At 39.3% G+C, this 14,030-nt stretch overlaps 2 protein-coding genes across 4 annotated transcripts in view; one reads left to right on the top strand and one right to left on the bottom strand.

Annotated features, from left to right (window-relative positions):
- Window positions 1-728: 728 nt before the first annotated feature.
- ypel5 (yippee-like 5) lies at window positions 729-7,445 on the bottom strand. Its single transcript, XM_057860389.1, has 3 exons — window positions 7,274-7,445; window positions 4,903-5,057; window positions 729-2,130 (listed from the first exon to the last, which is right to left on the bottom strand). Exons 2-3 carry the CDS (start codon window positions 5,041-5,043, stop codon window positions 1,906-1,908), a joined length of 366 nt encoding a protein of 121 aa, XP_057716372.1. The 5' UTR covers window positions 5,044-5,057; window positions 7,274-7,445; the 3' UTR covers window positions 729-1,905.
- Window positions 6,821-14,030, top strand: part of plb1 (phospholipase B1) — a 70,540-nt gene continuing 63,330 nt past the window's right edge. For all 3 annotated transcript variants that reach the window (XR_009067240.1, XM_057860379.1, XM_057860377.1), the window contains exons 1-2: window positions 6,821-6,882; window positions 10,649-10,748. The gene's annotated coding sequence lies outside the window, so the exon portion shown is untranslated. The remainder of the gene's footprint in view (window positions 6,883-10,648; window positions 10,749-14,030) is intronic.

The following is a 14,030-nucleotide window of genomic DNA, read 5'->3' as shown; positions in this document are numbered from 1 at the left end:
ATCTCTTAACTATCCAGGAATGCAAAAAATAAACAGTTGTCTTAAGACCACTCGGCATTGTTTAGAAATTAATATAGCATATATAATATCTAAAAATATTAGGGCTGTCAAAATTATCACGTTAACGGGCGGTAATTAATTTTTAAAAAAAATCACGTTAAAATATTTGACGCAATTAATGCACATGCCCCGCTTAAACAGATTAAAATGACAGTGTAATGTCCGCTTGTTACTTGTTTTTTGGTGTTTGGCGCTCTCTGCTGGCGCTTTGGTCCAACTGATTTTGTCTTTCAGCACCGTGAGTGAGCATGGTGTAATTATTGACATCAACAATGGCGAGCTATTCGTTTATTTTTTTTGATTGAAAAGTTTTACAAATTTTATTAAAACGAAAACATTGAGGGGTTTTAATATAAAATTTCTATAACTTGTACTAAAATTTATCTTTTAAGAACTACAAGTCTTTCTTTCCATGGATCGCTTTAACAAAATGTTAATGTTAATGTCATCTTGATTTGTTATCATAAACTAATACAGTACTTATGTATCGTATGTTGAATGTATACATCCGTCTTATCTTTCCATTCCAACAATAATTCTACAGAAAAATATGGCATATTTTATATATGGTTTGAATTACAATTAAAATTTTTAAGCTGTAATTAACTCAATTAAAAATGTTAATCGTTTGACAGCCCTACTAATAACAATAAACACGTGAAAGTAAATGACAGCATAAATCTTTTTATTTCAATCATTAAAATGCAAGCATAACTCAATTATAGCGAAAATTAAAAAATAAGAACCATCAAGTATCAACCAAATGAAAATTTTAGTTTGATGAAATCATCCTCTAATACACCGGAACCTTGAAATGGTAGTCACCTGTTTTACAAAATACAAGCCATCATTCAGGTGATCTTCGATTTTTGACTTGCAAATGTTTATCCAAAGCTCAATTACATAGGCTAACGAACTTTTTTTTTTTTTTTTTTTTATTAATTTAACTCAGGAAAGCTTCCAATAATGTTGTCCATTATGGCACTGACAAAGCCCAGAGGGTCTACTCACTCCATGGGTGACCGGTTAGCAACGTGGCAGCGGAAAAAATGCGACGTAATTAAACCCAACATGAGATGAACAATCACCTTGACCGTGACGTCAAAGACCTTTTCATTGTCGCTAAGGAAAATCAAGGGCTGAAATCTATGCATGTAATGTCACATTGTTAACAATTGATTCATTAATTGTTGATGAAAGGACTATCAATTTCACAGAATGGATTAGTCAGTGGGACGGAAGCAATTTTCCCTCTCTGGTTAAAAACAGGAGAAAAACAATATACTGCTCAAGTGAAAATTTTGTCAATCATGTAAAAAAGCTTTGTTGACTTGTTCAATGGCTGACAGCCCTTTGCAGTCGAAATGGATTGGACGATCACCGTCAGTGACAGCAAATGTGTTAATTGATGAAAAACCAAACCTTTAGGACAGTGGGAAGGTTGTCGGTCTTTTCCTTAGTTTCATTTACATTTTGTAAGTGATAATTTGGCAAATTTACTGCATGGTCACTGGTCAACGTAAAAACAGCCCGTTCTTAAAGCAACTCTAGTTTGTTTATAACCATCAATTACAGCCAATTACTTGTGTCTCAGAGCAACCAATAGAAGTGTTAAGACCATTCAGAAAGTTGTACTGCTGAAAAAAAAAAAAAAAAATTTTGACAATCTGACAATTTGTCAATCTAATGGTTGACTGCGCCTATCCGGCAGTGGAATCCAAATAAGGTTCATGATGGCAGCAACTGGAGGTTTTGTCTAAAGGTGCTTGTTTTCTGCACCACTGTTTCAGGAAAAGATAGTCAAATATGTTTTGTCTGTGAAGTTGTTCATACAGTTTGTGACATTCAAGAATTGTCCGAGGGCACGTGTTCCTCGAAGCCCTCACTCTCCCTGACCAGCGCCCTCTCCAGGATGACTCGTCCCTCCTTGTAGCGCTGGCTGTCCTCGGTGGCGAACTCATAGATCCAGCCCAACTTGCTGTTGCAGTTCTTGCAGCTGACGTCTCGGACCATGTGTCGGCCCGTCAGCATCACGCGGTCCTGGACTTCGCTGTACTGAAGATTCACCACCTGCACACACGGGAGGCTCTTCAGCTGCGCACAAATGTAATCTACCGTATTTTTCGGACTATACGTCGCATCTGAGTATAAGTCGCACCAGCCAAAAAAATGGGCAATAAAAAGGAAAAAAAAAACAGTGGGCAAATAAATATTTAGTCAACCACTAATTGTGCAAGTTCTCCCACTTGAAAATATTAGAGAGGCCTGTGATTGTCAACATGGGTAAACCTCAACCATGAGACACAGAATGTGGGGGAAAAAAACTAGAAAATCACATTGTTTGATTTTTAAAGAATTTATTTGCAAATCATGGTGGAAAATAAGTATTTGGTCAATACTAAAAGTTCATGCCAATACTTTGTTATGTACCCTTTGTTGGCAATAACTGAGGCCAAACGTTTTCTGTAACTCTTCACAAGCTTTTCACACATTGTTGCTGGTATTTTGGCCCATTCCTCCATGCAGATCTCCTCTAGAGCAGTGATGTTTTGGGGCTGTCGTTGGGCAACACGGACTTTCAACTCGCTCCACAGATTTTCTATGGGGTTGAGAGCTGGAGACTGGCTCGGCCACTCCAGGACCTTGAAATGCTTCTTACGAAGCCACTCCTTTGTTGCCCTGGCTGTGTGTTTGGGATCATTGTCATACTGAAAGACCCAGCCACGTCTCATCTTCAATGCCTTTGCTGATGGAAGGAGATTTTCACTCAAAATCTCTCCCCCCAATCATTCTTTCCTTTACACAGATCAGTCGTCCTGGTCCCTATGCAGAAAAACAGCCCCAAAGCATGATGTTTCCACCCCCATGCTTCACAGTGGGTTTGGTGTTCTTCGGATGCAATTCAGTATTCTTTCTACTCCAAAACCGAAAACCTGTGTTTCTACCTAAAAGTTCTATTTTGGTTTCATCTGACCATAACACATTCTCCCAGTCCTCTTCTGGTTCATCCAAATGCTCTCATGTGAACTGCAGACGGGCCTGGATGTGTGGGGTGAGATCTTGCATGGAGCCCCAGATCGAGGGAGATTATCAGTGGTCTTGTATGACCTCCATTTTCTAATAATTGCTCCCACAGTTGATTTCTTTACACCAAGCGTTTTACCTATTGCATATTCAGTCTTCCCAGCCTGGTGCGGGTCTACAATTTTGTCTCTGGTGTCCTTCGACAGCTCTTTGGTCTTGGCCATGGTGAAGTTTGGAGTGTGACTGAGATTGTGGACAGGTGTCTTTTATATCGATAATGAGTTACAACAGGTGCCATTAATACAGGTAACGAGTGGAGCCTTGTTAAACCTCGTTAAACCTCTTTGACAGCCAGAAATCTTGGTTTGTAGGTGACCAAATACTTATTTTCCACTCTAATTTGGAAATAATTCTTTAAAAATCAAACAATGTGATTTTCTGTTGTTTTTTTTCCACATTCTGTCTCTCATGGTTGAGGTTTACCTATGTTGACAATTACAGGCCTATCTAATATTTTCAAGTGGGAGAACTTGCACAATTGGTGGTTGACTAATTAATTATTTGCCCCACTGTATATTAGTCGCATTTTTTGGGGGAAATTTATTTGATAGAATCCAGCACCAAGAGCAGACATGTCATCTTGAAAGGCAATTTGAAATACAAGCGAGAACAACTGGCTGAATAGGTGTACGATATGCTAACATTACATGACGCTGGAAGTTAGATCGGGCCTAAAAAAATCCAGCCCGACGCGGCCCGAGCCCGATCAATTAACTTGATTTGCTTGCCCGAGCCCAAAAACCCCTGAAATTTTATGTTTTATTTGTAGGCACGAGCCCGAAAAAAACCCGAAATTTTATTTGTGAGGACTCAGGAGAAGGAGGAAATGCGGGGATGCGATGCATGGTTGCGTTTTGTGTGATCACGTTTGTCAAGATGCCAGTGCATATATGCATAATGTTAACAAATTAAAGCCTGTCTTTTGTAACGAATTCTCCCAGTTAAGCAAGACTGTAAGATGGATATTCAATAAACATTTATATCTTTTATATTTGCGTGTCTGTTCTAACAGGCGGATCGTGGATTTGACATTTATTTTATTCTCGAGTTGGCAGAAAAAAAACCCCGCACGTTTTCTCAATGTTTAAATAATCTACATATTTTTATGATCATTATAAAGGCAATTACACAACGAAATAACGCTGGAAAAGTTTGTTATATTCATTTCTCGTATGAGACCAAAGCGCCACATTAGTTTACATTCAGCGAAGCCGACACAGGTTTCCGTATATCTTCATCAATCAATTTCAGTCCTTTCCATATCCCACTTCTACCGCAGTTGTTTGATTTTTAATTCCCCTGTCTGCTCCATATCGAAAAGGAAATGCTCGCAGAGGGCCCAGGGCGCGGGAGGGGAAGATTGAAAAGAGTCATTGCGTTCACGTGCGCAGGCATGCACAGCGCCTTGTCTGTTTTATCCAATTTATTTATTTTATTTTACATCCATACATAGTTTTAGTATAAATATATGACTATATATTTATTTTTTAAAAAGTTGGCAAGAGAGAGGTCGGCTCAATCCGACCGTAAATAATCACACATAAGTCGCTCCAGAGTATAACGCGCACCCTCTGCCAAACTATGGAGAAAAAAAAACAAACTGCGACTTATAGTTCGAAAAATACGATATATGCACAGTACACGCACACTTCATTCACCACTCCACTCATACTCATACCACTCCACCTCTTCCTACCTACTTGCCCAACCATTCTACCTAAAATTTTGGCTATGGTAAATGTTTGTGTGCGATGGTACCTTGTTAAAGAGGAAAGCTCTGCCGGTGGCACCCGTGAATCTGGTGGAGATGAGCTCGGAGCGATTGGTCAGGATGGTGTCGCAGTTGGCACATGAGAACAGGCGCGTTCCGCCAATGTGGTCCAGGAAGATGCGGCCCATTCTGACTACCTTAACTGAAGCCAATTGAAATGTTTGACAATAAAGTAGTGTACACTCAAACAGCATAATACTGTAGATTATTACAGTGGGGTGAATGAGTATTTAGTCAACCACTAATTGCGCAAGTTCTCCCACTTGAAAATATTAGAGAGGCCTGTAATTGTCAGCATGGGTAAACCTCAACCATGAAAGACAATGCGGGAAAAAAAAAAAAAAATCACATTGTTTGATTTTTAAAGAAATTATTTGCAAATCGTGGTGGAAAATAAGTATTTCGTCAATACCAAAAGTTCATTTCAATACTATGTTATGTACCCTTTGTTGGCAATAATAAACGTTTTCTATAACTCTTCACCAGCATTTCACACGCTGTTGCTGGTATTTTGGCCCATTCCTCCATGCAGATCTCCTCTCGCGCAGTGATGTTTTGGGGCTGTCGTTAGGCAACACTGATTTTCAACTCCCTCCACAGATTTTCTATCGGGTTGAGATCTAGAGACTGGCTAGGCCACTCCAGGACCTTGAAATGCTTCTTACGAAGCCACTCCTTTGTTGCTCTGGCAGTGTGTTTGGGATTATTGTCATGCTGATAGACCCAGCCACGTCTCATCTTCAATGCCCTTGCTGATGGAAGGAGATTTTCACTCAAAATCTCTCGATACATGGTCCCATTCATTCTTTCCTTTACACAGATCAGTTGTCCTGGTCCCTTTGCAGAAAAACAGCCCTAAAGCATGGTGTTTCCACCCCCATGCTTCACAGTGGGTATGGTGCAATTGACTATTCTTTCTCCTCCAAACACGTGAACCTGTGTTTCTACCAAAAAGTTCTATTTCAGTCCTCTTATGGATCATCCAAATGCTCTCTAGCGAACTGCAGACGGGCCTGGACGTGTACTGGCTTCAGCAGGGGGACCCGTCTGGCAGTGCAGGATTTGAGTCCCTGGCGGCGCATTGTGTTACTGATAGTAGCCTTTGTTACTGTGGTCCCAGCTCTCAGTAGGTCATTCACTAGGTCCCAATGTGTGGTCCTGGGATTATTGCTCACCGTTCTTGTTATCATTTTGATGGAACGGGGTGAGATCTTGCATGGAGCCCCAGATCGAGGGTGATTATCAGTGGTCTTGTATGTCTTCCATTTTCTAATAATTGCTCCCACGTTGATTTCTTTACACCAAGCGAAGAGTGAAGAGTTACAGAAAACGTTTGGCCTCCGTTATTGCCAACAAAGGGTACATAACAAAGTATTGAGACTAACTTTTGGTATTGACCAAATACTTATTTTCCACCATGATTTGCAATTTTTTTTTTTTTTTTCCAAATAAAAAAATGTGATTTTCAGTTTTTTTTCTTCTTCTCCACATTCTGTTTCTCATGGTAGAGGTTTACCCACGTTGACAATTACAGGCTTCTCTAATCTTTTCAAGTAGGAGAACTTGCACAATTGGTGGTTGACTAAATATTTATTTGCCCCACTGTATATATCATTGGTTGTTGTATCGGTATCAGCCTTGAGGAGCAGGAAGTTACCGATATCTGTTTTTTTAAAAAAATGGATATGGTGCACCTCTAGTAAGAACAAACTTTAAAAATTTACTATCGTATCGTTTCACCGTATCGAATCGCTCTGCATTACAAATGTATCGTTTTTTAATCGAATCGTAACCTGTGTATCTCGATACATATCGAATCAACTTCATGCCAGAGATCCCCAACCCTAGTATTTACCTGCCCAGTTGCACTTTTGACCCACGCAGTTTTAACTATATTTGACTTCAAAGGACATCGCGTGTTGGTCTACGTGGTTTAATCTGAGCTTCGCGTCAAATACAACGTCAAGGTAGTTTCATGTTTACCAACTTTCATTTCAATTCCCACTTATTCAGACATTTGCACATCAAGCAATTCCCTAAACGTACATTGTCTTTAATTGAGACTCGGTTGAAGCATATGCTTAATTTTTAGTTCAGCCTGAAATCGTTGATTGTTGAAGGTCCAAGCTTGTGTCTCTATCCCGTTCTAAAGCTTTCTGGACGCACGTCGGTCAAACACCTCGGAATCTGTTATATGCGTTATATTGTAATCCGTGTAACTAGTTTTCGGCCTGCTTGTCTAATGACAGACATGCACGAAGCTCAAACAGCGCTAGCCGATTGAGCTAACGACAGACAACAAAACGGGACATCATGAGTGAAAAAAAAACACGCCTTTTCCCGTCACTGTTGACTTACCGGAGTGCTCGCAAGGTCCAAAAAGTACCCTACGACAAAATGTCCGACTGGGTTGCCTGAGGTGCGTTTTACACTAACATACGTCGTGAGTCTCTGTTCGCTTTTGTGATTTTGCTGTTGCTTTCAGCTGTTCCTAATAGCGTCGTGTCTGCGGGACGCACACTGTCAACATCCGGTCGTGACGTCTGCACACGCACAAAAAATGCGAGAGGAGAATGCTGATGGGGGTCAATGTGCAGAAGCGACCGCACGAGGGCAGCAAAGAGTATAAATCGACGATATCCACAGAGTTGAAACGAAGAAGTCAAGCAAAAAAAGTGAAGCGCGGCCAAGGGCGTAGGTTTGCATAGGGATTGTAGGGACGTAACACAACCAACTTTTTAGGATGCTTAAATTGTCCCCACCACTTTTCAAGCAACCTTATTTGCATTATATAATGACTTCAGTTATATAGGCAGGGGTGCACATATTTTTTTTGCCCAGGTTCTCAGAGGAGGACCTGGAGATGTGACTTGGTCCTCATTGAGCTTGAGAGCCGACCCGCCTGATGCGATAAAATTATGACAAGCTTTACTTAGAGCCAATTTCCTTTATTTAATCATATAAACAATTAACTTGGGTTGCTCCGATCATGTTTTTTTTTGCTCCCGATCCGATCCCGATCGTTTTAGTGTGAGTATCTGCCGATCCCGATATTTCCCGATCCGATTGCTTTTTTTTTTTTTTGCTCCCGATTCAATTCCAATCATTCCCGATAACTTTTCCCGATCATATACATTTTGGCAATGCATTAGGAAAAAATGAATAAAACTCGGACGAATATATACATTCAACATACAGTACATAAGTACTGTATTTGTTTATTATGACAATAAATCCTAAAGATGGCATTTACATTATTAACATTCTTTCTGTGAGAGGGATCCACAGATAGAAAGACTTGTGACTTTGTATATTGTGACTAAATATTGCCATCGAGTGTATTTGTTGAGCTTTCAGTAAATGATACTGTAGCCATGCCCAAATGCATGATGGGAAGTGCAACCATGACTGTGCTTAGTGCTACCAATTGATATATCTTCTGTGCGTTGGGAAATAAAATAGGGTGTTAAGAAAAAAATCAATTACTACCTTGCTTCCCCACATTGTTTCCCACGATATTTCTAATTGTAGGGAGAGGGATTGTAAGGCTCTAGCCATTTAAAACAAGGCTCCAAAGGCTACCAAAATTCACTCTACTCATTTTACGCTGCCTTTTAGCTCTCTATATAGGTAAAACGGCGCCATTACATATTGAGCGTGACAATGCGTAAGTGGGTCGTGCAGCGCATTCATTAATTGCGTTAAATATTTTAACGTGATACATTTTTTAAAAATTTAATTACCGCCGTTATCGGGATACATTTGATAACCCTACCTTAAGCCTAAACTAAAGACTCTGGATAAGTGTAACATATTATGTCTGTAACGTTAAATACAATTAGAAAACGGTTTAATTAAAAAAAATATATATATATATTAAAAAAAGGCATGTCCGATATTTCTTTGCCGATTCCGATACTTTGAAAATGACGTGATCGGACCCGATCGATCAGGATGCCGATCGATCGGGACATCGCTAGATGAAACGTTGGTATGCGGACATTGGTATGCGGATCTGGCGAGCTGAGGCCGGATCTGGCACGGAGTCAGCTGCTATTGGCGCATGGATTTAATTGCCTTACATCAAGGAATATGCACAAATAAATTGAGAAAAATATTAGAACATTTTAAATAAATTATCAATATTATGAAATAGGGAGTTGCTTTTCAATAATCCTGTAATATACTATATACAATATATATAAAGTTGCAGCCGTCACAACATTATAGGTGGGTAACTCTTTTTTTATTTTGTTCCCTGCTGGATGCTAATCTGATTGCAGACCATGAAAATTAACTGTCTTTCCTGGTTCATTCCAAGGGTCGAACTATCACTTCAGCCAATCTGTGTGTGCCATAAAGCATATCATATCATCACCATCTCCAAAACTCTTCTGGAGTTTTACCGTTTGACTGTTTTTTTAATTGCTGGTCATAACGCTTCGATTGTGCAACATGTTGAAATATTCCAAAGACGGGCTGCAAGTTGAAGTCTATCAACTAAAGTTAAACATCAACCTATAAATTACATTTTGAGACATGTTATGCTTTGTTGACGCTGGACAAAATCCTCTCTCTCCTCCCTCAAACGACTTTTATAGCACATCAAGAAATAAAATTATATCTCTTTGGTTGCTATCACTATTTCCACTCATATCACAATGTCCTCAGAATGATTGTCATTACAACCTTGGGAAAACACTTTATCATTTTGCTTATTGAAGTACTGTAATATTGCAATAATTTGGATGTACAGTGATTAAATAACAATCAAAAGTGGGGGGAGTAGCCAAAATATTTACTCAAGTACGAGTAAAAAATTATTCGTTGGATAGAGTACTCAAGTGAAGAGTAACATTGTGAGTAACTGCTTACGATGTCTGGTTTTTTTGTTGTTGTAATGGTATATTTTTTTGTAAGCACAACTTCATCTATAAGAATTGTTATTATATTGTACTATAACCTATTACATGACAATGTCAGGCCAAATAGATGACACAACAACAAAAAATTGTTACCTCTGATCGGTATTATAGAGTAACGTGGTTATTGTTGCAACGTCTCAGTAGTGAAACTGAGACAAGAAAGTTAAGTAGAAAAAAGAGGAAAAATGTAACTCATCTAGTGTCGCCTAAAGTAGCGGAGTAAGAGAAGTGTTTTTCTTCACAAATCTACTCAAGTACAGTAAAAGTAAAATGTATTGCATGGTAAAACTAGTCCAAGAAGTACATTTTTTCAAAAAGTTACTAAAGTAAATGTAATGGAGTACATATAGCGGAGTACATATAACGTGGTGCTACCCACATCTGATAATAGTCAACCATTTGGGTTGGTAACCATTTAAGTTACATGATTATCTCTACTAGAAATAACTGCCTTTCCCGCATATAGCAAATTATGTCATGCTACTATTTTTCCTGTATCAGGATTCAAGAACTGCTTGATAATATTAAATGATTTTAAAATACACTGATGTTATGCATAAAACACTATAAAATACATGATGAAATCTATGTAATATTTAGGGGAAACATAGTGCTACATACTGTAATTTTGTACTTATACAATATTATTTTACAGTGATTCCAATACTGACTGTAGCATCATATTTTCATTGAAAATATATATTTGTTCTTTTAACTCATTTGCTCCCAAAACGTATTAATACGTTCTATTTTTAATTTTCTCACTGTCCCATTTTACGTTTTTTTTTCTTCTTTTTTTCCCCACAAGAGACATCTCTGGGTTCTGATTGAATTTAGCGCCAACGCACAATGCTGAAAATCCATTCTAAAGTAATAAAACTGGCCACTGGAGGGCAGTAGCACATTTGGTAAGACCCGCAACCTGATTCAACGGCACGCGGGACGGATATTTTTCAGCACAACACCGGGCCGCTTGGCCGGCCAGGCGCTGGACAACCGAGCAGAACGACCGGGACCACCAGTGCAGCAGACAATGCCGTTGAGTCCGTGCTGCTCGCTGAGCAGAGACAGGCAGCGATGAGGGAAAAGTTTTCCCCGGCTGTCGTGGCCATAACAGCGTCATCTCTCAATTAGTTATGTGTAAATAAATTGTTACTTTGCCATCAAAAGCGCTATTTGTCTTGTTGTTTATGTTATTTTGTAAAAGGAAAACATTATTCAGATGTTTGGAATGTAACTAAAGCAAAAAAATAGTTGTGTTAAAGTCAAAGTTATGTTTGAAATGTATTCTTTCACAAAAAGCTCAATTTCTCTGTTTTTTCATCAGAAATGGGAAAATTGCTCAAACAAACTATTTTCTAATGCTGATTTCTAAAGAATGGAAAAAGATATGAACTAACTTTTTTCCTGCTGAAAGAAGAGAGTCTTATCTTTCTTTTGGTGGGTTCCATGTTTATATAGCAATAGAACAGAATTTTCTGTGGGCCTTCCAAAATCAGTCCAAATCCAGTAATAGCGAAGGGGGTTGCACCGGTAAAAATGGCTGGGAGTGAATGAGTTAAGGAAGCACAAAGGATAAAAAGTTGACAACCAATACTTTAGCGCAGCCTATAGCAGTACTACTGTTGTACAACATCCTGATGTACACAACAATATCCTGATGTACATTATTTGAATATTTATATAAACAGCAGTGTTGGAGACTGTAGTCTTTCGCCTGCATCCTTTAACAAGCCCTAAACGTGGCTTAAGCGCAAGGGCGTAAATTTGGTCTCAAAGTTGGTAGGGACGATATAATAGCATAACCAGCATGTACACTTTTTGCTTGGGACGGTCCTGACGAGATATTAATAAGACCAAACAGATTATTGAATGGAGGTCAGGGCTACATTACTCACGAATATGAACCTAATTAATTGATAGGCTAAATGATCAATGCAAAATAAATCTGTATTTACTTATACTTTAATGTGTATTGGTTCAGGTGATACAACGTTCGATTCAAACCTTTGTTTTAAAAAAAAAAAACTAAAACATTTTGAAGTCCAAGTCCCTTTATTAAAAAAAATGGGGAGTCATCCAAATATGGGTCCACTTGTGAGGGACACTGGAGCACCCCTAGACTCAAATTAAGTACTGTAATGTCAAGTTCAAAAATAGATCCTTAGGTAGACATTGTAAAATTACCCAAAAATAAGGAGAGAAGACACTCAGTTTTCTTGGCCAAGGAGAACAAAAGAGTGACTAGTGACAGTCACCAAAATTGATCTAAAGAAAAAAATCCTCCTTGGTATTTTATTTAGGGGTTTGTCCTAAAAAAATGGATGCCGCCCTGAGGGAGGGGGAGAGCAAGCTGGAGACACCCATGTGGTTTTCAATTGGATATGTGTGTGCATATAGGTGGAACTAAGTAAATACACGTGTGTAAGCAAGGGCTCATGTAAACAATCATGTAAACAATCAAAATGACCCAGACACTTCAGTTATGCAACGCTGCGGCCATGGAAGATGTCCTCGGATGGAAAATTGTCCTCGAAGGTCTAGACGAAAAGTCCAGACACCAGGTGCTGAAGATGCCTCGGAAGGTCTAGTTACGCAATGATGCGGCCATGAAGCAAGGAAGTTGTCATCCCGACCCTCTTTTACTCTTTGTAACACTTAAGCATCATACTACAACCTGGTATAGCAAGCAATAATCATTTACTGGTTGTATTAGTAAGAAAAATATGGCAATATGTATTATGGTATATATGAGCACAAGCAAATATTCAATCAATCAATCAATCAAGCAAATATTTAATCAATCAAACCTCGATAATTACCTCAACATGTAATATAAAGTGATTTTGGGGAAAAAAAATTAAGATATCCAAAGACCGATCTACATTTGAGGCACACAAGACGAACGCAAGACTCGAACTGAAGGAATTCAGCCTCCCAGCCAAGCTGCACAAAAACGGTATTCCGCTGAGACCGCTCCATGAGTCAACCGGGAGGATAAAAAATTCCGCGCGTTCCCCTCCTGTGTTAACCCTTTGTACTGACTCCATGTTCCAAAAGTTTGAAGAAGGCTCACCGAAAACAGGTTGACAATTTATGCGTCGACAATGGTCAAAAAACAAGACAAAAATAGACAACGGAGGGACCCTGCTGGATCCAAAACAAGGCTACATAGAAATGTTTCTGAGCAGCCACAGTTTGTTATCTCAGTGTCCAGTCTTTTTGAAAGGTGCGATGGAGTGGGCCGGGCTGAAAGTGTGGCTGGGTCTTGTCTTGGGATCATCCCTCTGTGGCCGGTTTTGGGCGGTTAGGTTCGTGCGTCATCCTTCGTGGCTGGGACTTGGTTGCCACAGCGAGAGACGCTGGTCTTGACGTCCCAAGCGCCCGCTATCAACTTGTTATCCTGGCTGGGCGAGATGCTACTTGTATTAGGACAGAGCGCCCTGTCCTTGTCCTTGGAGTGACTGGGAGAACTGATCGCGAGAGTTGGTGCGTCAATCTTGCTCGTGACGCACACGTTGGGCTTCTTTGATAAGATGGCGTTGTGTATCTATTCTGCTTCTTTTCATTAAACTATGGTGTAAGTGCTATTTATTTTATATTAGGTGTGTTAGAGTTGTACAAACAGTCCTACAATACATGTGAGAAATGATACTATTCCCTGATTGATTATTTTAAGTGTGTTAGAGAAATGCAAACAGTTATATGGTGTGTCCCTTCAGAACCAAAGTACTGTCATGAAATACTGATGAATGATTTCATTTAAGATTTTTTTTCATGTCCTCCTGAAGTGGACCCATTCTATACTTTCCTGCCTCTTATTTATTAGGAACTATATTGTTGTTGTAAAGCACATTGTGGACCTTCTGGGTTTTTGTAAAGGGCTAGAGAAATAAATTTGATATGGGATAGCTCCCCGCTTTTTAAAATTTTATTTATTTATTTTTTTAAAGGACTTGGACTCTAAAGCCACCGCGTTGCACATAATGCAAAAACTGATCCAAATGAGGGACGGCTAAGTTAACTTCGTTGTTTCTTGTGGAGGCTGGCCTGACCGCAGTAGTTTTGCAGGTTAGCAAGTTCACATTTTAATGTGATGCTAACTCTGATGCAGGTCGGACTTTCAGTAGCAAAATAATGGTGTTTCCCCCCACCTCCACAACATTGACGTCTTTTTATTTTACTTATAG

Source organism: Corythoichthys intestinalis, chromosome 15 (assembly GCF_030265065.1).
Source record: "Corythoichthys intestinalis isolate RoL2023-P3 chromosome 15, ASM3026506v1, whole genome shotgun sequence".
Taxonomy (NCBI): domain Eukaryota; kingdom Metazoa; phylum Chordata; class Actinopteri; order Syngnathiformes; family Syngnathidae; genus Corythoichthys; species Corythoichthys intestinalis.
The sequence above is the reverse complement of the archived record's forward strand: the minus strand, read 5'-3'. Positions and strand labels throughout refer to the sequence as shown.

Coding starts and splice junctions, on each gene's coding strand:
- ypel5 (XM_057860389.1), bottom strand. CDS start 5,043: ATGGGCCGCATCTTCCTGGACCACATTGGCGGAACGCGCCTGTTCTCA. Junction 2,131..4,902: donor GAGCTTTCCTCTTTAACAAG/GTACCATCGCAC, acceptor CCGTGTGTGCAG/GTGGTGAATCTTCAGTACAG.